At 34.3% G+C, this 21,143-nt stretch overlaps 3 protein-coding genes across 5 annotated transcripts in view; 2 read left to right on the plus strand and 1 right to left on the minus strand.

The window, feature by feature from the left end:
- LOC117119015 (Bardet-Biedl syndrome 4 protein-like) overlaps positions 1 to 9,015 on the plus strand; it is a 15,777-nt gene extending 6,762 nt beyond the window's left edge. Inside the window, exons 4-13 of the mRNA XM_033263796.1 lie at positions 10 to 185; positions 890 to 1,016; positions 1,363 to 1,490; positions 1,999 to 2,053; positions 2,286 to 2,354; positions 2,708 to 2,860; positions 3,660 to 3,831; positions 4,619 to 4,688; positions 5,811 to 5,952; positions 6,914 to 9,015. Of these exons, the coding sequence (XP_033119687.1) occupies positions 10 to 185; positions 890 to 1,016; positions 1,363 to 1,490; positions 1,999 to 2,053; positions 2,286 to 2,354; positions 2,708 to 2,860; positions 3,660 to 3,831; positions 4,619 to 4,688; positions 5,811 to 5,952; positions 6,914 to 7,225 (1,404 nt within the window). The 3' untranslated portion in view covers positions 7,226 to 9,015. The remainder of the gene's footprint in view (positions 1 to 9; positions 186 to 889; positions 1,017 to 1,362; positions 1,491 to 1,998; positions 2,054 to 2,285; positions 2,355 to 2,707; positions 2,861 to 3,659; positions 3,832 to 4,618; positions 4,689 to 5,810; positions 5,953 to 6,913) is intronic.
- A 1,399-nt stretch (positions 9,016 to 10,414) lies between these two features.
- Positions 10,415 to 18,108, minus strand: LOC117119042 (putative sodium-coupled neutral amino acid transporter 7). Its single transcript, XM_033263852.1, has 8 exons — positions 18,050 to 18,108; positions 16,332 to 16,615; positions 15,436 to 15,634; positions 14,708 to 14,840; positions 14,427 to 14,430; positions 13,624 to 13,886; positions 13,194 to 13,393; positions 10,415 to 10,979 (listed from the first exon to the last, which is right to left on the minus strand). The coding sequence occupies exons 2-8, from the start codon at positions 16,575 to 16,577 to the stop codon at positions 10,810 to 10,812; spliced, it is 1,215 nt and encodes a 404-aa protein (XP_033119743.1). The 5' UTR covers positions 16,578 to 16,615; positions 18,050 to 18,108; the 3' UTR covers positions 10,415 to 10,809.
- Positions 18,109 to 18,189: 81 nt separating this feature from the next.
- LOC117118946 (tubulin-specific chaperone C-like) lies at positions 18,190 to 21,031 on the plus strand. Of its 3 annotated transcripts, none has more exons than XM_033263682.1 (2): positions 18,190 to 19,201; positions 20,699 to 21,031. In XM_033263682.1, exons 1-2 carry the CDS (start codon positions 18,205 to 18,207, stop codon positions 20,737 to 20,739), a joined length of 1,038 nt encoding a protein of 345 aa, XP_033119573.1. In that variant the 5' UTR covers positions 18,190 to 18,204; the 3' UTR covers positions 20,740 to 21,031. The 3 variants fall into 3 exon arrangements, with proteins under 3 accessions (XP_033119573.1, XP_033119572.1, XP_033119574.1); XM_033263681.1 differs by having other exon boundaries at positions 18,190 to 19,158; positions 20,656 to 21,031; XM_033263683.1 differs by lacking the exon at positions 20,699 to 21,031 and having other exon boundaries at positions 18,190 to 19,534.
- Positions 21,032 to 21,143: the final 112 nt, after the last annotated feature.

Below are 21,143 nucleotides of genomic sequence, written 5' to 3' on the forward strand. Positions count from 1 at the left end.
TTGTTGTAGTCATTGATTAAAGAACAGCTGCATGAAACCCATGGCATGTGTGAGTATGCCCTCTATGTGCAAGCGCTGATTTTGCGTCAAGAAGGACGGATTCAAGAATCGTTGGAATGTTTTCAGACATGTCATTTGATCAACTCTCAAAATCCTGATAATCTGAAGCAAGTTGGTAGATCCCTGTAAGGCCTGATTATTTCATTATATTTTATTCTCACATTTCTTCAGTGTATGGGGCTTGCATCGCCAAAATCAGCATCAGTGGCAAAAACGTAAAAACGTACTATTTAGTATATTTACTTTATATATTTTATATATATATATTATTATATTATTATTATTATTATATTATTATTATTATTACTATTATTATTATATTATATTATATTATTATTATTATTATTATATTATATATTTTAGTATATTTACTTTTCAGTATATTTATATTCTCCACATAAAGCTTTAAGATGATGGGTCATTTACTGAAATTGATTTAATATTGGCAAAGTTATGGGTAAAAGTAGACATTTAGTTTTCAATTTGTTAACTTTTTTAGATTAGATGCACTAATTTTATATTTATTAGTGGCAGATCCAAGGATTTGAAATAGAGGGGGACTTCCACAGATGTAAGGTCTCAGCCCCACCATTGGTTATGGCTGAGGTAAGTCTCTCAGACTTAAAATATGACCTCAGGCTGGATGCCCCCCCCCCCCCATCACTCCCCTTGAATCCACAACTGTTTATTCTTCTGGTAGTAATTTAATGGTTTTATACACAAAATGTAAAACAACAAATACATTTATTTTGTGGCAACTGACATTTGGGTCCTTTGTTACTCATTATGTTAACATTCGCTGTTAAATATTTATCTTTTATTATTTCAGTTTTCTTTTGGGGCGTCATAAAGCGGCAACTGAGGTGTACAATGAAGCATCCAGAATCAGTGAGCGTGACTGGGAGATCAGCCACAATCAAGGCGTCTGCTACATGTACCTTAAAGAATTCATGAAGGTAAGGGTTGGGGTGGTGGGGGGGTGCAGGGTCTAGGATTTTAAAAATATAGTAAATAATTGGTTACGGAATGTATAGCAGATGGTGGTGGGGAGGAGGGTCTAGGATTTTTCAGGCTGTGTATTGTTTCTTCTCTGAAATATCAAGGCAATTCAATTTTGGCTGATATTCAGATGTTTTACTACAAAAATTCTCATCTCATTCACCTGAGGAATCATGGTATAATTGAAAGCTTGTAATAATAATACATTTTTTTAGTCTTCAAAAACAAGGGCTGTCATTTATATTCTGTCTGTCATTTATACTATTTTCAATGTATCAATGCATTTATGATTGACTCTTTTAGGCCAAGGAATGTCTGAAGCAAGCCATTAGCTTTAACAAGCACGATCTGTCCTATGTGATGCTTGCCAAGATCTACCTGATGGAGGGAGATGTCCACATGGCTATTGATGTCTACAAACGTGCTATAGAGTGAGTTTATGTTTACGTTTACGTGAGAACTCAAAAGGGTCCCTCAATTAAGACTTAGGGACATCAAGGAATAAATACTTAGTGTGCATGGCATTGGGCAACGGACATGACACAGAAAAAGAAACAAAAACATGTACAGGAAAAATAAACTTGGGCAACGGACATGACACAGAAAAAGAAACAAAAACATGTACAGGAAAAATAAACTTGATTAAAACTTGACTTATCCATTAGATAAAATTTGTGGGAGGTAATTCTTGAACTCCTGGAAGGATAGTTCAATGAGGGCTCTGCCAGGGAGATTATTTCACCAACCAATGATGTGTGGAAGGAATGAGTGGTGATATAGAGAATTTGGTAAAGAAAATATATCTATGTTTTTAAATTTTTTCATTTTAATTTGTATATTGTTATTACAATTTTGTTCTCAATTTGTCATGCAATAAGTAGTTTTAAGTACAGTATATACCTATTGATTTGAAATACTCAAAATAATTTTGTTTTAAAGAATTTCACCCGAGAATCCAGAGTTGTTGACAACTATTGGTTTACTCTATCTGCAGGTAAGTGAAACATAAATAAATCTTTTAACACAAAGCTAACCCTCTAAGTGGAGACCGAATCCTGAGACCACCCCAAATTGTCAGGTCCCAAAGTGGTCTCAAATTGGAGGGCGAACTGTATTTATGTATCCTTTATAGCTTCATGATGTATCCATTCAGCAAGATCTCAATGAAATACTGATGTGATTGGTCCATATTTGCTAAATAATATGTTTATTTTGTATTTTTACAGGTCAATCAAAACCAAAAAGCATTTGAAAACCTAGGAAATGCTTTGACGTATGACCCATCAAATGTCAAGGTATGTTCAGTAGATGCATGTACTGTATTACAATATACATGACTAATATTAACTTGGCATAATACTCTCAGATAACATAAACTTTCAGATTTTGTTTGTCAGACTCAACATTAAGTCCTATCCAGGCTATCAAATTTTATTGACAAAAACATGTGACATGCCTAAATATGGTCATGATGACATCACATCATGACCATATATAGGCACATGATGACTGTATATGGACATACAATGCAAAGAAAATTTGTCATAAAGAGTATGCCTTCAAATATCTGATCAGACAATAGTTATGGTTATTATATAAAGGTATAACATTTATTGCTATTTATTTGTTGTTTTCAATCAATCCAAAGGCAATTCTAGGTGCAGGTAGCATGATGCAACAACATGGTGATTATGATGTCGCTCTGAATAAATACCGCATAGCAGCAGTGGCCGTTCCCGAGAGTGCTGCCCTCTGGAATAACATCGGCATGTGTTTCTTTGGAAGGAAGAAATATTTTGCGGTATGTACTGTACTTATAAACATATTAGTCAAAATAAAATTTTTGTTTATTCATTAAAAACTATTCATTAAATATTATTACTATTATTAATACCATTTTTTAGTATACTGCGCTTGCGCAGATATATCTATGCTGTGGTAGTGGAATTTTTCTGTAAAGTGGAATGTGTTAAGGTTCATTTGACTGGCATGCCAAGTATAGTGTGAATGTAGTTTTATTAGTGAGTTTGCAATTGGTTGTATGTTTTGACAGATGGTTAATGGCTGATAGCACTTTTCCGATGATAAACTGTGTTTAGACTAATTTTGACCTAGTTTCTGCAGTGTGCTCATGTTGCTATGTGGAGACTATTTTTTTTTTTTTTTTTTTTTTTTTTAAATATTTTGATTCACCATATTGTACATTGCTGTGTTTCTGTGTACACTGCTGTTTTAAATGTTTTCTTTATGAACGCACCGTCAGTGTGCCGCTGATGGAAAGGCGTAGTTTTTCAAATAAAGTATTATTATTATGGTTATTATTATTATAGGCCAAAAAAAATTTGTATTGCCAAACCTGATTGACCTAAAATCTCATAAAATGTGAATAAATTGTATGATGTTTAATTTTGATATATAGTCATGATATGCCTATATATGGTCATGATATGCCCATATATAGTCATGATATGCCTATATATGGTCATGATGTGATGTCATCATGACCATATTTAGGCATGTCACATGTTTTTGTCAAATAAAATTTGATAGTGTGTACAGAGCTTTAAGATAAAATTTATTGCCCATGTTTGCTTTCCTAGGCTGTAAGCAGTCTGAAGCGAGCTAACTACTTATCGCCCTTTGACTGGAAGGTACTGTACAACTTGGGCCTAGTTCATCTTAGCATGCATCAGTATGCCTCTGCATTCCACTTCATAAGTGCCGCAATCAACATCCGTCAAAAACAGCCTGGCCTCTACATGCTTCTTGCAAGTAGGTTCCTAATCAAATTAATATTACAATACCATGTTTTTGAAATAACACTTTTGGGACTGGAGTATCCATGGTCTTTAGCAGCTTTAATCTCTAATCAGAATAATAAAGATAAAAGACATTTGTGGCAAAGACAAGCCAAACCAGTCACTCGTCGCAAATCGTGTTACAGAGAAAATGGCCAAAACATGCTGGAATGTCAAATTTTAAAAAATCTATTTTATTGCACTAAACTAAACTTGATATATCTATACATCATTCTATGCTGTTATTTTCCCCATTTTCAATGTTAAAACAACAATTTTTAAGGATTTAAAGATAGTTTCTGCATGAGAAATGCCTGAAATCATAAACAAATATATATTGTTCTTTAAACAGCTGTGTGATTAAACGCTTGTAACTTCATAAGGAAATGTCCGATTTGAATGATTTTTTTACCATTTTATAGCTATTATTTTACTCTCTAACACTGTATTAATAACTCAAAATCGATTTTTGCGACGAGTGACTGTTTTGGCTTGTCTTTGCCACATTTGTTACTATGGGACCACATGAATGTCCCGGAGGCTTTTTGGGGGGAAAAATTAAAGAAAATTAAACTGCTATTTGTCGCTGGAGGCAATTTATTGAGATAATTTTCATGGCCGAAGGCACAAACATTTTTTTTTCCAGGTCTGTGGACTACAAACCAGTATTAGTAACTTAAAGCCCATAGTGACCCTGAGGTTATTTGTATATATCAATTAAATTATATGCATTAATAATAGCATTAATTTATTCTTATTAGTTGCATTGTCAAACCTTGATGATCCTGATAATGCTAGGCAGGCCTATGAACAAGCAGCAGCTCTTGATGAGTAAGTACAGTGGAGCTTTTACCCTGTTTCCTCTGCTAGAAAAACCACTATTTGCAACCCTACTTGTACACCTACTGTACGCCTAACAGTTGCGAATCCATTGCACAAGGAACTATAAGCAAGCACAAACTTACTTTTCAGACATCTGATACATTTTTTGTTACTATAGCTATTTATGAAACTAGCATCGGAGAACACCTTTTTTGACTAACAAAATTTGATTAAAACATAAGGTTTTGCTAGATTTAGCTACTTCATCAGGTTCATAAGTAGAAATCAAAGTATTTGAGGCTTGCCATCCCAAAAAAAACCTACTGTCTCTAAATATTAAACTGCGTGATTAGCTTATGAATGTGGCAGCATTGTATACTTTAGTGCATTGAAGCCGTAATACTTTAACTCATAACTTTGGCAATAATAAACTGATCCCAGTAAATGAAATGATTTGACCCATCATTTTAAAGGTTATAATGTGGAGAATATGAATATATTAAAAAGTCAATTTTCATGTTTTTTCACTGATGTTGGTTTTGGCATGGCAAGCCCCATTTGTGTTCATAATTCGAAAAAAAATAAAACCAAAACACAAAGTACAGTATATAGATATGAATAAAGTCTTCTGTTCAACCATAATAGTGAAAGTAGGTGACTTAGAAAGTAATAATGTGGATAGTAATGTTGTAAGTAGGTCACCAATGACTTAAGGCCGACTCAGACAGCGTCGTACGACGCAGCCCGACGCGATTTGTTGTCGCGTCGGGTCTGTGTGAGTTAAACGCAGACGTGATGGTGTGCATCGTGGGCAGTCGCGTCGTAGAATATTAAACATGTTTAATATTTCTCACGAAGGCTTAAGACTTCCCCGATGATAAATTGAGTCGGGCTGCGTCGGCCGATGCTGTCTGATTTGGCCTTTACTCTCATTCACTATTATGCCAGTGGGAATACATTTTATTTTGCTATGACTTCTTGTTATATTTTTTTAAAACTATTAACTAATTACATTTCTGATATTTACTTAATGCGCTATTCCTTGTTATACATTAATGTATATTACATATAATATGTAAAGAAAAAATAATTATTAGTATAAATTATCAATGCACTATTTACTACTTGAAGGCATGATCCAGCAGTTAATTTGAACTTCTGTGTGTTCCTGTATAAGCAAGGGGATAGGAAGGCAGCAACCAAGCAGTTCTCACATTTTGAAAGCAAGCTGAAAAGGCTGACTGATTCTGGCAACTCTAACATTGACTATGAGGTATTTTGATTGGTTGATCTTTTTTATATTTAACTTCTTGGCTGTCTGGGTTCAAGTCCTCCAGTGAGTGTTGCTCAGAGCGCTTACAAAAATGCAAATGAGAGGAAAATAGAAAAGCTTAAAACCAACATGTAACAATAAAAATACACAAATATTCCAAATTGAATGATCAAAGCTGCTGAGTGTTATTACCCCTGGTCACTGGATAACATACAATGGCAAACCAGCACAAAGTGCAACCCTCTCTGCTCCCTGGGGAATATCCCTAGTCGTGCGCTACTTGCTTAGCACATGAAACTAGTACATTCAATGCTACAACATCCTACCAGGTACCCATTTATACTCCTGGGTGGAGAGAGACAAATGTAGATAAAGTTCCTTGCCCAAGGACACAATGCCTATGTTATAAAATATATGTATACTATTTGTGACCTTTTGAGCACTCGCCTTACAAACAATTCTCCATCTATGCATTTGAGAGCATTTAGAATATGACATTTCTTGTGGGGTGGGGGGATAAAACCCCAAGTTCCCATAACCCTAGGGGGTGGAATTTTCAAAAGTATACCGCCTGCAAATTTTTCTATCTTGGAATCTATGAAACCTGGCAGTTCAGTGGAAAAGCAGTGATCTGAAAATAATTACTGATGTTGATCATGTTAGCACCCTCTGTCTTGGCACGTGTGCAAAAATCTAGGGAGAAGCAGTGGGAGCCAATGTGTGAATGAACACTATGAACTTCTCCAACAGTAATAATAGTATGTATGTGTAATAGTGTTTGGCTTTTATGTAGTGCTTCCTATTAATTACATTCAGCACAATATCCTCAAGCTTTGCTCCCAAAAATTAATGGCTCCATTAATATACAAAGGACTTTCAGTGTTTACACCCAATTTCAGTTCCCAGATCTATCATCTAATTCAGGATTCTTTCTAACAAAATTTATTCATTCTTTCTGAAGCTTCTTGAAGTCAGTAGTAAACTTGGTCCTGCCTTGCAAGTTGGAGAAAGTCTTGTCTGGAAGAGCAAGTCTAAAGAACCAGTTTCAACACCTCAGAAAAAAGACCCAAAAAAAGAGGGCAGCAACAAGCCTTCTACTTCTGCTGAAGTCAGTGCACCTGTTCCACAAGTGTATTCTGATCCACCGCCACCATACCCAGGCCCGCCAGATGACCTGGAGAGAATGTTAGAGATGGCACCAGCACCCCCTACACATGACCCAAATGCTGCCGGAAAACATAGACAGGATCATGAGCCACTTCTGGCCGAATAATATCAATCAATATACAGTCTGTATTCCTTCTCACATTCCATTCATTAATTATGTAGAGAGTAAAGCTTGGTTTCCATACAATTGCTACACACGGCCTTTTCACTGCAATCTTTGCACTGCTTGACTGTCCCAGCCACAATCGGGAATGTTCTGTGAATCAACTAACCAATCAGCATTGCCAAAGGAGTTGGCGATAGCGTGTAGATATTTTTTTTGTAAAACCAGGCTTAATATAGAATAGTGACTACATGATTTCCCTTTTTGAGGTTAAGAAACAGACACAGCACCCTTATTAATGAAAATGACTGTTAATGCCTTAAGCCTGGCACACAACTGCTGCGATGGCCATTGGCCGATGCAATCGACCTTTCCGCAAAGCCCCGCCGCTTGTATATTATTGTTAAGATTACACAAAACAATAAAATAAATGTACGTAAACATGTGCATCTGTAGGACATGTGCATATTCCTGGGGCAGATTGCTATAAAACAGTCTTAACTGGTAGTCTTAACTCCTCTAATAAAGCCGGCTTTATCACTTAGACGGTCTTACTAAAGTCATTCCTCTAAGACCATTGCTATAAAACAGTCTTCCTTAAGACCGCTTTGAGTATTGAAACGCAAACACTCCCTGGTAACATAAGATTGGGGGCGACATTTGTGCTCGACGCACGCAAATGTATCGAAATGAACGTAAATAAATGTAGACCTATTTTTACAGATGCTGAGAAGCGTGCGGAATATTAATCATTTGATTCTCAGACTTTCACGATCTAGGAAGTCTTGCCATTGCACTGTTAAATTAATCAGCAGAATGCCATGATGAAAATGATTTAAGTCCATTTCAAGCCTCTTCCGAGTAGGCTTTAAAATTTAAGACGGCTAACTGGTTAGACCGCGGTATAGCAATGGTCTATAATCATAGACCAGTAGTGACATCACGATTATAGCCGGCTAACAAGTTAAGACCATCTAAAGACCGCTTATAGCAATCCGCCCCTGACCTTGTTCTGATTTACACTCTGGAGAGGTCAATTCCATGGAGAACGTTACGTGATGAGGTGTGCGCAGGGAATTGTTTTCAGTGACGATCCACTCAGTCTGTCACGTTAAGCACTGAGAGACAGCGGAGATAGATTCGTAAAGGAGGCAGTGTGTGTCTAGTTCTACAGATCTGATGTATATATGGAATTGATGTAAAGTAACATTTGGTATTATACGGTAGATATTTTTTTAGTATTGTCAAAAAGGAGTCGCGAGTCAACAGTGTATCAATGCATAGGCAGCACAAAATATCAACCAAAAAAACCACATACACACGTTGTTGAGATCCAATCGCATCCACTGTCTTGTTATTCAGCTGGACGGCTGAAGTGCAAGTTCAAATATAATCCATTGTTGATGGATAGTTTACTCTCATTAAAATTATTTTTTTTCGAATGCATATACAATTTAATGTAATGTACATACTGTACTGCTTTATAATAGCATCTTAGTAATTGATTTAAAAAATGAATATTTAATGTTTTATTTATAAATTGCATACAGAATGATGTGCTTTGTACCTTGATATAAAGTTGTGTATTGCAGCGATAATATTGCAAATTAGTGTGACATAGATTTAAGTATTTAATTTGCACAAAAAAAGATTCAAAATCTTGATATATTGTGTAATGTTTTGTATTATTCCACTTTAAATCAAGCCTTTGTAGCCTCTTTATACCGTGCAATTTGTATCAAGATCCATTCTTGAAATCCTCACATGGAATAAAAAGATATTTTTAGAAATTACTTTTGCATAAATTTCTTTTTTTTTAAAAATGTATTTATTCCTTCTTTTCTTTGTGATGCACCAACCACAGTCTGGTTTAAGATTGAAATTTTGAACTATACATACTCAAACTCAACATATATACATGAAAAAATACAGTAAAAATAGATCTTTTTCATATATTTATTCAAATGTTTTAGAAATAAATACTCTTTTGTAATGTAACTGTGCTATTTCTTTATTATATAAATACGTATATAAGTGGTGATATGAATTATCAGAAATAATATCAACAGTTAGGTTCCTGAATTTAATTAATTCTTTAATATCTATTAAAAATATTTCTACAAAAAAAATTAAGTAAATACAATAATTTAATAATTGATTACTTAGTGGAGAAGATAAGATAAGATAACTTTATTCCACCAAGGGAAACTCTTTGCTCGTCATTACAAAGACAAAATATATATAAAAATCTACATGAAAAACAGTCATTAAAAGTCATATACCAGCAACATCAACTTTTTGTTGATTTGTTGTGTCTCAGATTTACAACCCCTTCAATGGTATATAATTGAAAAACTGAAGAGTAAAACATGTATCTAAATAATTACCTAGATTATAAAAAAATATAGTAAATATAACTAATTAATTTATACTTTTTTTTTTCTACTAAGGCGAGACGTTTTTTTATAACTTGTTTGGCAAGCCCGCCGCGCCGCCAATAATGATTTCAAATAAAAATAAAATTTTATTTTTGGTCAATTAGTGCACTAGCTGCCATGAAAAAATGGAAATTTTAGAGAAAAATAAAAGGTTTTCTTTATTTTAATTACGCCCTCCGCTGCCTTGAAATCTCCAAAAATAATGTATATTTCTTCCTAATTATATAAATTTACATTCACCAATAAAATTTTATTTTTATTTTCTTCTCCATCTGGATGTTTTTGGCAAAACTTGTTTGCTAAATAAGAAAACAAAATTTTATTTTTATTTATTTTCTGCCCTCTGACGTTCTTTAAAGAAATTTCGCGAAACCAGGTATAGATAAAGTCTCGCCTAAGTTATAAATATCCTACTGTTTTATTCGTAATTGCTTGATTTTACTGACCATCAGCAAAGTTTTCTCCCAGGATATGTCCACACCTCTAAGTTGTAGTTGACAAATACCTGTGTGATTTGCCATATATGGGCATGATGACAGCCAATCGCATACAATAGTGTGGACGGCTTTAGTAATAAATAATTGACTATTGGATAACAGAGCTTATTACACTAATATCAGAATGTAGCTGAATGCATGTTTATTGTGTGGACAGGCTTTTACAGGGCTGCCAATATAGAAAGGAGAGAATATCATTAAATAAACTGCTTTCCTGCCTTAATAAAATGCTTAAAACTGATCAATTATTGGGATACATTTGGGTGTTTATTAATATCAGTCATTAAGAACAATGATCAATGAGGTGTTATTTTGTATATCAATAATGGAATGTCAGTAAGTTGAGGTGTCTTAATATGAATCTTATTTATGAAGACCAATAATCAGTAAGCTAAGGTGTCACTTTGCGTGTCATTCATGTTCTGTGAGTTAAGTTGAAATCTTGTAAATTATCCATGACGGAATATCAGCAAATTAAGGAGGCCTGTATGCTAAAGTATCGCTATGATGGACAATGGTCAATGAGGTAATCGGTTGTTTTGTATATTGTCCAACATGTATCTCACTCATGATGGGTATTGATCAGAGTGGTAGATTTTCATCTGGAATACCAGCAAATTAAGTACTCTTCCCTAATCATGATGGACTATGATCAGCAAGTTAAGGTGTCACCTTGTATATTGGTCATGATTGACAGTGTTGTGCTCTCTCCGAGGATAAATGTTCCGATTGCAACACAGGCAATGCCACACCCAACCAGAAGATGTTTACATCGTAAACTCCCTTCATAATAATGTATGGCATACTCAATTAGACATAAACCTAGAAAAAAATGAACAAAATAATTTTGTTAATAATTTTAAAATACAGGTCTCCCTCCAATTAAAGACCCCTCCAATTAAGGACTACCTCCAATTAAGGACTACCTCCAATTAAAGACCACTTCTGTGGTCTCATATTAACATATGTGGCAAAGACAGGCCAAACCAGTCACTCGTCGCAAAAATTGATTTTGAATTATTAATACAGCGTTAAAGAGTAAAGTAAGAGCTATAGAATGGTAAAAAAATCATTCAAATCTGACATTTCCTTATGAAGTTACAAGCATTTAACCATACAGCTGTTTAAAGAACAATATATGAGAAATCAGCCTTCAAAGTTTATGATTTCAGGCATTTCTCATGCAGAAGCTTTCAGAATGATGTCTAGATACTTAAACCTCAGTTTAGTGAAATCAAATATATTTTTAAAAATTTGACATTCCAGCATGTTTTTGCTATTTTCTCTGAAACACAATTTGGGACGAGTGACTGGTTTGGCTTGTCTTTGCCACATATATCTTTTATTTTTATTATTCTAATTAGAGAACCTAGCTGATAAAGACTATGAAAACCTCTGTCCCATAAGTTAAGATATTTGTTAATTTGGGACCACAGAAAAGTAGTCTTTAAGTGGAGGTAGTCTTTAAGTGGAGGTAGTTCTTAATTGGAGGGAGACTTGTATGCATTATATGAATATACAAGCCTTTCAAATTACAGTGGAAACATCGCAATTAAATAAATATCCACTTGGTATCAAAGTTGAAAAGAACATCAATATCAAAAACAGTATCAACAGCACAAAAATATATGGAAGCTGCTGTAAATGAGATAGAAACTCTGTATATGACTTTAGTGAACATGAAATTGAAGACGGATGTAAATAAACAGAAACTCCATGCTTTTTAAATGCATAGCACAAAAAATCAAACTGTTAGCTGATGGCACAAAACTTTATAGGATTGTGGACTCAAATAATGATATTGACGCTTTGTATGGTTGGTCATTGAAAATGTTACTTTATTAATAACAATGAGCTTGAAACAGTGGAAACTGAAAAGGATTTAGGGGCAACATTTGATCCTAAATTGAGCTTTGTTGCACATGTTGCCGATGTATCTAAACATGCTAATATGAAACTCGGTATCATCAAGAGGTTTTTTCGTTTTTTTAAATCCAGAGGTCTCTTGAAATTATATAAAGCTATTGAGACCTACTATTGAGTACTCTAATGTTGTATGTCACTCTGAAGTTCAAGAAAGATGAAGATCATCTTGAATAGGTATAGCAACAAGCTTCTAGAATGTTTCCAGAGTTTAGACATAAATTACCATCAAGATAGATTGTGAGCCTTAAATTTACCAACTTAAGTTATTGTAGACAGAGAGCTGATATTCTTCAGGCTTTCAGATTTGTTCAAGACATCCACAATGTTTCTGTGGATTTGTTTTTCAATTTTAACACTTCCAAAAATACCCAAGGTCATTCTTTTAAACTGCATCACCAGTATTCTAGAACTAATTTGAGGTTAAGATGTTTTTCTAGAAAATGTGTTGGTCCTTGGAATGCTTTGTCTGACGAGGACACTAATTCGGTCTCTTTAAATCCACACTGGAAAAAGGGTTGGTCTGACCACTCACCAAAATATGCGCAGTTCACTAAATTTTAATTTTTTTATTCATGAGGGCCCTATTAGCATTTATGCTCGGTCTCAATTCCCTGGAGGACTGTCGATTTCCTGTGACTCAAGTAAACAAGTGAATATTGAAACCAGCCTTTGCTGCCAGTGGCCAAGAAAACTTGCAACAAGCTTACATAAAAATGTGCTGAACTCAAAAATTACTACCACGACATAGAGGGCGTTCTTCACAAGAAAAGATATACACGTAAAAGTCACTCATATCGACATACAATGCTTGTAAAGAATGTCTGTTAAAATTCCGAACTCTATTCAAATTATGATAGGACACCCCCTATCTTGTGGTAATACTGCATTTTTTGTTTCATTGCGTGTATTTTTGTTTCATTGCGTGTATTTTTGTTTCATTGCGTGTATTTTTGTTTCATTGCGTGTATTTTTGTTTCATTGCGTGTATTTTTGTTTCATTGCGTGTATGCAAAATCAGGACAGTCAAACCTCTTGCTATTCTATACTCTGAGTTAACATACATAAAAACACAGGGAAACTAAAACAAGAGAATAACAATTGAAACATTACCTGGGAATACAAATATAAATATTGCTGCTAAGCCACCGATCACTGATATGACAACACCAATACTTGGGATAAACAACGCCAAGATCAACGAGAAGAACCACCATATCACAGTCTGAATAATTCGTCTTATTTTCTCTCTGTCTTCAATTTGTTCCGGTGTCAGTTTAAAAAATTTGACATACAAATCGTTGATTACAACCCTAAAGAGAAAAAAAGAAAGAATTAACCTGCTTTCAGCACGATGTTGATGCATAAGAATAATACGCTACATGCATGTTTGAAAAAATGTAATTACAGAACATTAATAGAATGTGTTGAGAATAAATACGTTCCTTGACATTGACTGCAAATAATTGATATTTGAAATTAATTTATATTCACCGACATTGACATTGATTTTACTGATGTTGATATTGATTGATTGACATACCTGCCACAAAAATGTAGGATTGGGTAAGCAGTTAAAACAGACGCTGCAATCATGATCCTAGCGATTGTCATGCTAACATCATCCGCATCGTAAGACTTGAGTATATCGCTACACGAACTTGTACCGTAGGTCAATGACCCAAAGATACCTGTTAAAGTGTACACGGTAAAAGCTAAAAACAAAGCTATTACACACACTTTGGAAAATTGCGCCACCGTACGTTTTTTCAGACTTGCGTAGACAGGGATCGAACTAATATGACACTATGATAGAGAAAAGGGAAAAAAATAAGGATAATATTTGAGATTTTTTTTTCTTTATAAGTCCCAACAATGCTTATTGTGGGAAATACATATATGAAATGAAAATGTTCTCATGATTGCTGAAAACAGGTCTCACTAAAGAGTATAAATAGAACAAGAGAACAATTATCTATAATAATCATATGATTTGGCAAATTTATAGGCAGGATGGATACATCAGTATTCAATTTAATACATTTATTTTTTGACCAATTAAAATATTAATATTAAAATTGAATTTAAACAAAAGGGAAAAAAATACTAGGCTAAACTGGAGAAGCAGGAGAATCACCAAGCAGGATATCAGTTTGATTGCTCTACCAATTTAATAAGCAATTTTTTAGTTTGAACTTTTGTAGTTTATGTTCATTGACCTTCAATATGGGCATGTGCATTTTAAACTATGTAGTGACTTATTATGATATCAAGCTAATATACATCATCATTATCACTGCTATGGTAATTTTGTTGATGTTAGAAACATAAACACAAATCAAATACAAACCTAAAAAGTTACAAAAGTAAATGGAATAATGTATTGGAAAACATTATGTTGCAAGAAAGTGGATGTTAAGAAGAAAATGCATTATGTATTGTCATCAGGGGTGGGGGGAACTGGTACATGGAATTTAAATCAAACATTAGCTTGTTTGGAGTACCATGCTCCCCTCTTTCTTCTTTCTTTTCTTTTCTTTTCGCTTTTTTTCTACATTTTTTGTGGGGGGGAAAGGGCGCCTAGCCCCTGTTTCCCCCCTCCCAAACCTGGACCCATCCCTGTTTACCTTGAATACTTGAGAAAATCAATAGCCTTTGGAATGCAAAGAGGCAAGACAACTAACACTGAAAACAGAGTCAGAGTAAATTTCCGGTTCATGTACCACTTATCCATTGAATTCTTGGCAATGAATTCAAGAACTGAAATTGAAAATAACAGTATTTATAAATATGAAGATACGAAACTATTGAAGAAAATTTTAATTATATACAGAACCAAAATGAAAGAACTATTAATTTATATAATTACACTAAGACAGTGAGTGTATTGATTGAACAATGTGAAAACTGAAAGTATATAATAACTTTTATTTCTTTGCCAATATAAATTCATGAAATTATTTAGGCTGTTCTGATCTAATTTGTATCTCTTCCAAAATCCAGTCACTGTCTTCCACAGCACTGTTGTTTTTCAGTATATTGCCTTTTATATATTTATATATTCCCACAGCATTTTTGTTTTTCAGTATTTTGCCTTTTAATCTACCTAAGATGTTATAATCGTAACAAGCATAGCCATACAACAAAAGTTTCGGTGCTGCGCGGTAAACCTAATACGAATGAGATAGAAAATCAATATGCAAAGGGAAATGATGCAAAGAATATTAATTGAAACTTAACAAAAATCGGATAGAATGAAAACTTAATCTCTACTGTAACTCGGACCCAGGATTGTTTTTTTTTTCTGTTTACTTATGATTCAAATAAATGAATTAACTAATATTTGGATACTTACAACTGTCTAACTGATCACCAATTACTATCATAAAGGTGATAGAAGTTCCAAAACAGTAGAGGAAGATGGTGATATTGCAGAAGAAGAGACCCAATGAACCACACATTTTCTGTACCACCTCCTGGTATGTAGAGCAATTGTGGATATGGCAACATCGAGCTAGCACCAATAATGACGAGCCAATCACAAGCAAGAGAATCTGAAAAATGGTGTAAATCATTGAAAACACTTAAAATTTTGCATAGCCAGACATGATGAGTGGAGTTGTATAACTTAGTGGTTAAATGCTTGCCTTCCAATCCCAGGGTCATGAAAAACAGGATTTTTTTCTCACGGCCAAACGAATCACTCCCTAAGCCACATAATGAGACATAATTTTAATGTAGAGTATCTTGTGCTTGTGTTTGTCTTGTGAAGGAATATTCCACTTAGTAAGTGAATATGTTTAGTATTTGGCATGCTTGGCATATCCTTGAATTTCAGCCTAAACTAATTAATAAAAAGTTAATAAAAAACCATCACACGCTTACAAATTTAAAAGTTTTTTTTAAAGATTTCTAGACATTATGTGGATAATTTTAAGCTTTTATTGTTTCTATTATTATGATTGCAATTTCTATTGACCAAATAGACCAGGCTATGTACTTTTTTCTTTAATTAATTATTTTTTGTACTTAGGCATCTGTAAGTTGCCTTGCCAGTGTTTAGTGTGGTTAGACCCTGTTGGAAATGAGTGATGGATTGTGCTATCCATGTACTCATGGCTGTGTGAAGAGAGTATAATAAATTCAATCAATCAATCAATCAATCAATCAATCAATCAATCAATCAACCAAATTTGTAAATCAATTAGTCTCATTAGCATTCTGAATGCTGAAGAAAAAAATTCTTCATACCAACTGAACAACAACACCAACGACAATTCCACCAGCTGATTGGAAAGCATGTGGGAAATTCAACAACCCTGCTCCGATACAGGCATTTATGACGATGAACACTGCCCCCGCAAGTGAGGTCTTCCCTTGACTCGCAACATTCTTGTTGACGTTAATTGAGTTGTTAAACAAAAGTGGCGTTGTTTCTTCCGCATCATACGGAAGGATTTCCCTCCTCCCGGATACAATTTTCGTTTGAGTATCCATGAAGTTTTTAATGCTTCTTATTCTCTGCTCATGTTTATCTGATGAAAAAAAGCAACAGAAAAATTTTGAATATAAATAACTATTTTTTGACTTGTGCAAGCCAGTAATGATACAGCACCCTTAAAAACGGTTAATTAAGGCTAGACTAATTAAAATTACATTTTATAGATTAAGAAATATTCTAATATATATGTGGCAAAGACAAGCCAAACCAGTCACTAGTCGCAAAAATCGATTTTGAGTTATTAATATAGTGTTAGAGAGTAAAATAATAGCTATAAAATGGTAAAAAAAAATCATTCAAATCGGACATTTCCTTATGAAGTTACAAGCACTTAACCACACAGCTGTTTAAAGAACAATATATGAGAAATTAGCCGTCAATGTTTATGATTTCAGGCATTTCTCATGCAGAAACTATCTTTAAATCCTTAAAAAGTATTGTTTTAACATTGAAAATGGGAAAAATAACAGCATAGAATGATGTGTAGATATATAAATGTTAGTTTAGTGCAATAAAATAGATTGTTAAAAATTTGACATTCCAGCATGTTTTGGCCATTTTCTCTGAAACACAATTTGCGACGAGTGACTGGTTTGGCTTGTCTTTGCCACATATATTAATCATATGACTTGGCAAATTTATAGGCAAGATGGATACAGAACTGCAGTATTTAATTCAATACATTTATTGACCAATTAAAATATTAAAATTGAATTTAAACAAAAGGGAAAAAAAACTAAGCTGGAAAAGCAGGAGAATTACCAAACAGGATACAGGTATTAGGACAGAATTTTTTATACTCTGTTTAGCGAACCTGCCGACTGCAAGTATTGATGATTTCGAATAAAAATAAAATTTTATTTTTGGCTATTAGCGCACCTGCCGCCACGAAAAAGTGAAAATTTCAGAAAAAAAAAAGTTTGTTTTTTATTTTTATTATGCCCTCCGGTGAGTTGAAATCTCCAAAGGTAAGATATGTATATTTCTTCTTAATTATATAAATTTGAAGCATTTAATCATCCTATTTTACATTCACCAATAAAATTATATTTTTATTTTCTCCTCCGTCTGGACATGTTTGGCAAAACTATTTGCTATTAAATAAGAAAACAAAGTTTTAATTTTATTTTTATTCCGCCCTCCTGTGATGATTTAAAAAAAAATAAGTACGTGAAACAAGGAATTAAAAAAGTCTCGCCTAAGTATGGTTGGTAGGAATGGCTAAAAGAATTCGGCTAGGAAAAGTGTGTAGGGCTAACCGAAGAACCTCCGGACCGGTAAAAGTATTTAGGTCTAGCCATAGAGAAAGCCCTAGCCTACTCTTTTTTAGGACAATACACGTACAGTAAACTAATATTTAATAACTAGAAAAAACTTAGTTTGGATGGTACACTACAACGACTCATTCCAATGCAATATAACTTTACAAAAGTGAAATGAATTACTTCAATTCATTCAAATTACAAACCTCAAACTCATCACCGCGGCGGTGTGCTTCTGATCTGATCTGTTGAAAATCAAGCTTATGTTTATGATTGAGAAGTCATGTGACTACACTCTCACGCATCGATGACCTTGACCACCTGATGTAGATTGGAAATTGGGGGCGGTATAATATTCAACATGGCAGACCACAGTAAGGAGGTAATGGAGGTTGTACCAGAATCCAAACAAGTAAATGAGGATGATATGAAAGATAAATTGCAAGAAAAGATGATGAAGAGACATGAGCAACGTCTTGCGAAAATGGAGAAACGACGTACAGAGCGGGAGCAAGCTTCATCGAAAGACGAATCCATAGTGATCTTCACATCCAACTTCAACTCGGAGAAGAAGCGAATACAGACGATGATAGATAATTCAAATGACATACCTACAGAAAATTTGAATAGCCACTTCGACAGTATGACAACGGATATTCACAGATTCCAGAAGTATGTTACTGATTCTATAATATTCCTCCCATCTTACGACCAAAAACATGCGCAGGATACTGTTAACCAGTTGAACAGCGCGTGTTATGACAAAAGAAAAGAGCTGAAACCAAAGAAGAAGTTTACATTCAGTAAATCAAAGAAAAAGGAGAGCAAAAGTGAGGATGATATTGATAAACCACCGAATAAGATGGAAAATGAGAAACTTGTTCAGTTAGTTGAGCAGAAGAAAGAAGACTCGCTTGGTTTCCGTGATTGCTCTTCTCAGGACTTGGAAATGCTTTCGGATAAAATAAATACCAATGACATCGGTCTTTCGGAACTTGTCGACTGCAAAGTGGTCCTTAAAGGTTCACCAAGCGCTGTGCATATTGATAAGCTCACCAGATGTAAAGTCTTCTGCGGTCCAGTGTCGGGGTCAATATTTATTGCGGACTGCACTGATTGTACTTTCATTATGTCGTGTCAACAGTTGCGTGTCCATACAACAACATCCTGTTCTTTCTATCTCCATGTAACTAGCCGTGCGATTATAGAAGATTCTACTAAAGTTGTATTTGCACCATACGATTGGACTTACGATGAAATTGAGAAAGATTTTGCTCTATCTGGCTTGGATCGAAGTAAGAACAGCTGGGATGATGTGGACGATTTTAACTGGCTGGCAAGTGACAAGCATTCCCCAAATTGGAGCATTCTGCCGGAAGAGAGCCGCATCAAGTACTGAGAATAAACCCGTTCTTAATTATTATCAATAATAATAATATTAATTTTAGCCACCTATTAGAAAAATGTCGCTGTTCAACTGATATTTACCAAACTAAATAAGTTGGAATCAAAAAATAAACTGCATGCTATACAAAAAAACTAAAGATTTTGAAGTATTCATTGAAGGGGAAAAATATTGATGCTGTCACGAATGGCCGTATATGCCAGGGGCTCCAAATCTTCAAAAAATATAATGTGCAATTATTGGATGTAAATTGAATAAATAGAAGCTAATGATTTTTGCTTATGAAGACTCTAGTCATTTGATTTGATTATTGCAAATTTATAATAGTTTATATGCCTTGACTTCCAATGTATTACTACTATAAGATGTTTTTTTTTTATCATGATTTCTTTTCACAACTAAACAAAATATGTTGGATGTTAACACATTGACTGCCAGACCTTTTTTTACGGTTCCTTCCCGTGTGCCAAAACAAGTTTACATGTACAAACATACTTTTTGAAATTTTATCTAGTCATATATCATCAAAATGATGTGTCTAATAAATTGGCGGGAAAATATTAGGGGGCGAGTATACTCGTCGATGGCACTGTGATAGAACTTTTTGCTGACTGCCAAGTGCGAGTTATCTCGTCCTCTTTTTGCATGGGTTGGTATATGTTCAAAGGGCGCCCCCACTTGTACCGCTCGAGTGTACTACCGGCAACATAACAAACATACATATAATGTCATTTTTACGTTATCGTCTAGGTGTATCTTCCCCGAACTACCAGCTGTTGAGTCTGTGGTCGTACATTGTATAATAAAGAAGTTATAAACACTAGAATGTTCCCCCGTTTTTGACGAGTATACTCGTTCCTGGCGCCCTCAGCAGCACCCTGTGGGCGAGTATACTCGTCGCTGGCAGCCAACGTGTTAATACGTCCATCCTTTTATTGGTGGATAGACTATTTGTTGGATGTGTAAGGAATTAAAAACTAAGCTTAGAAATAATCGATAAATGTGCAGGTGTAGCTTTGATGGAAGAACAGAATGCCGAGTTCAAACATGGGAATATGCCTTACCTTTCAGTTTCAAGTTCCCAGGTCTATGTCAAAGGTCAAGCCATTATAACAATCATGTTCCATAGATCCTGCATTTTATGATATTGTCTGTTATGTAATACAGTAACACTATAAAATGCAGTTTATTTACTGTAATTGTGTAAACTGTATGCCTTGACCTTTGAACACACTACTACTTTACAAGATATTTTTTTTATCAGGATTTCTTCCACAATTAAACAAAACACTTCCATAATAAGATATACTTCTTTTGCAGTTGTTGGACTGTCTCTTATACACATCTAGATGTGTATAAGAGACAGATTCAATACATTTGGATCGAAGTAAGAACAGCTGGGATGATGTGGACGATTTTAACTGGCTGGCAAGTGACAAGCATTCCCCAAATTGGAGCATTCTGCCGGAAGAGAGCCGCATCAAGTACTGAGAATAAACCCGTTCTTAATTATTATCAATAATAATAATATTAATTTTAGCCACCTATTAGAAAAATGTCGCTGTTCAACTGATATTTACCAAACTAAATAAGTTGGAATCAAAAAATAAACTGCATGCTATACAAAAAAACTAAAGATTTTGAAGTATTCATTGAAGGGGAAAAATATTGATGCTGTCACGAATGGCCGTATATGCCAGGGGTTCCAAATCTTCAAAAAATAAAATGTGCAATTATTGGATGTAAATTGAATAAATAGAAGCTAATGATTTTTGCTTATGAAGCCTCTAGTCATTTGATTTGATTATTGCAAATTTATAATAGTTTATGCCTTGACTTCCAATGTATTACTACTATAAGATGTTTTTTTATCATGATTTCCTTTCACAACTAAA

The sequence above is a fragment of the Anneissia japonica genome, unplaced genomic scaffold, assembly GCF_011630105.1.
Source record: "Anneissia japonica isolate Jap-2015-1 unplaced genomic scaffold, ASM1163010v1 scaffold1826_len1998817_cov189, whole genome shotgun sequence".
Classification (NCBI taxonomy): Eukaryota; Metazoa; Echinodermata; class Crinoidea; order Comatulida; family Comatulidae; genus Anneissia; species Anneissia japonica.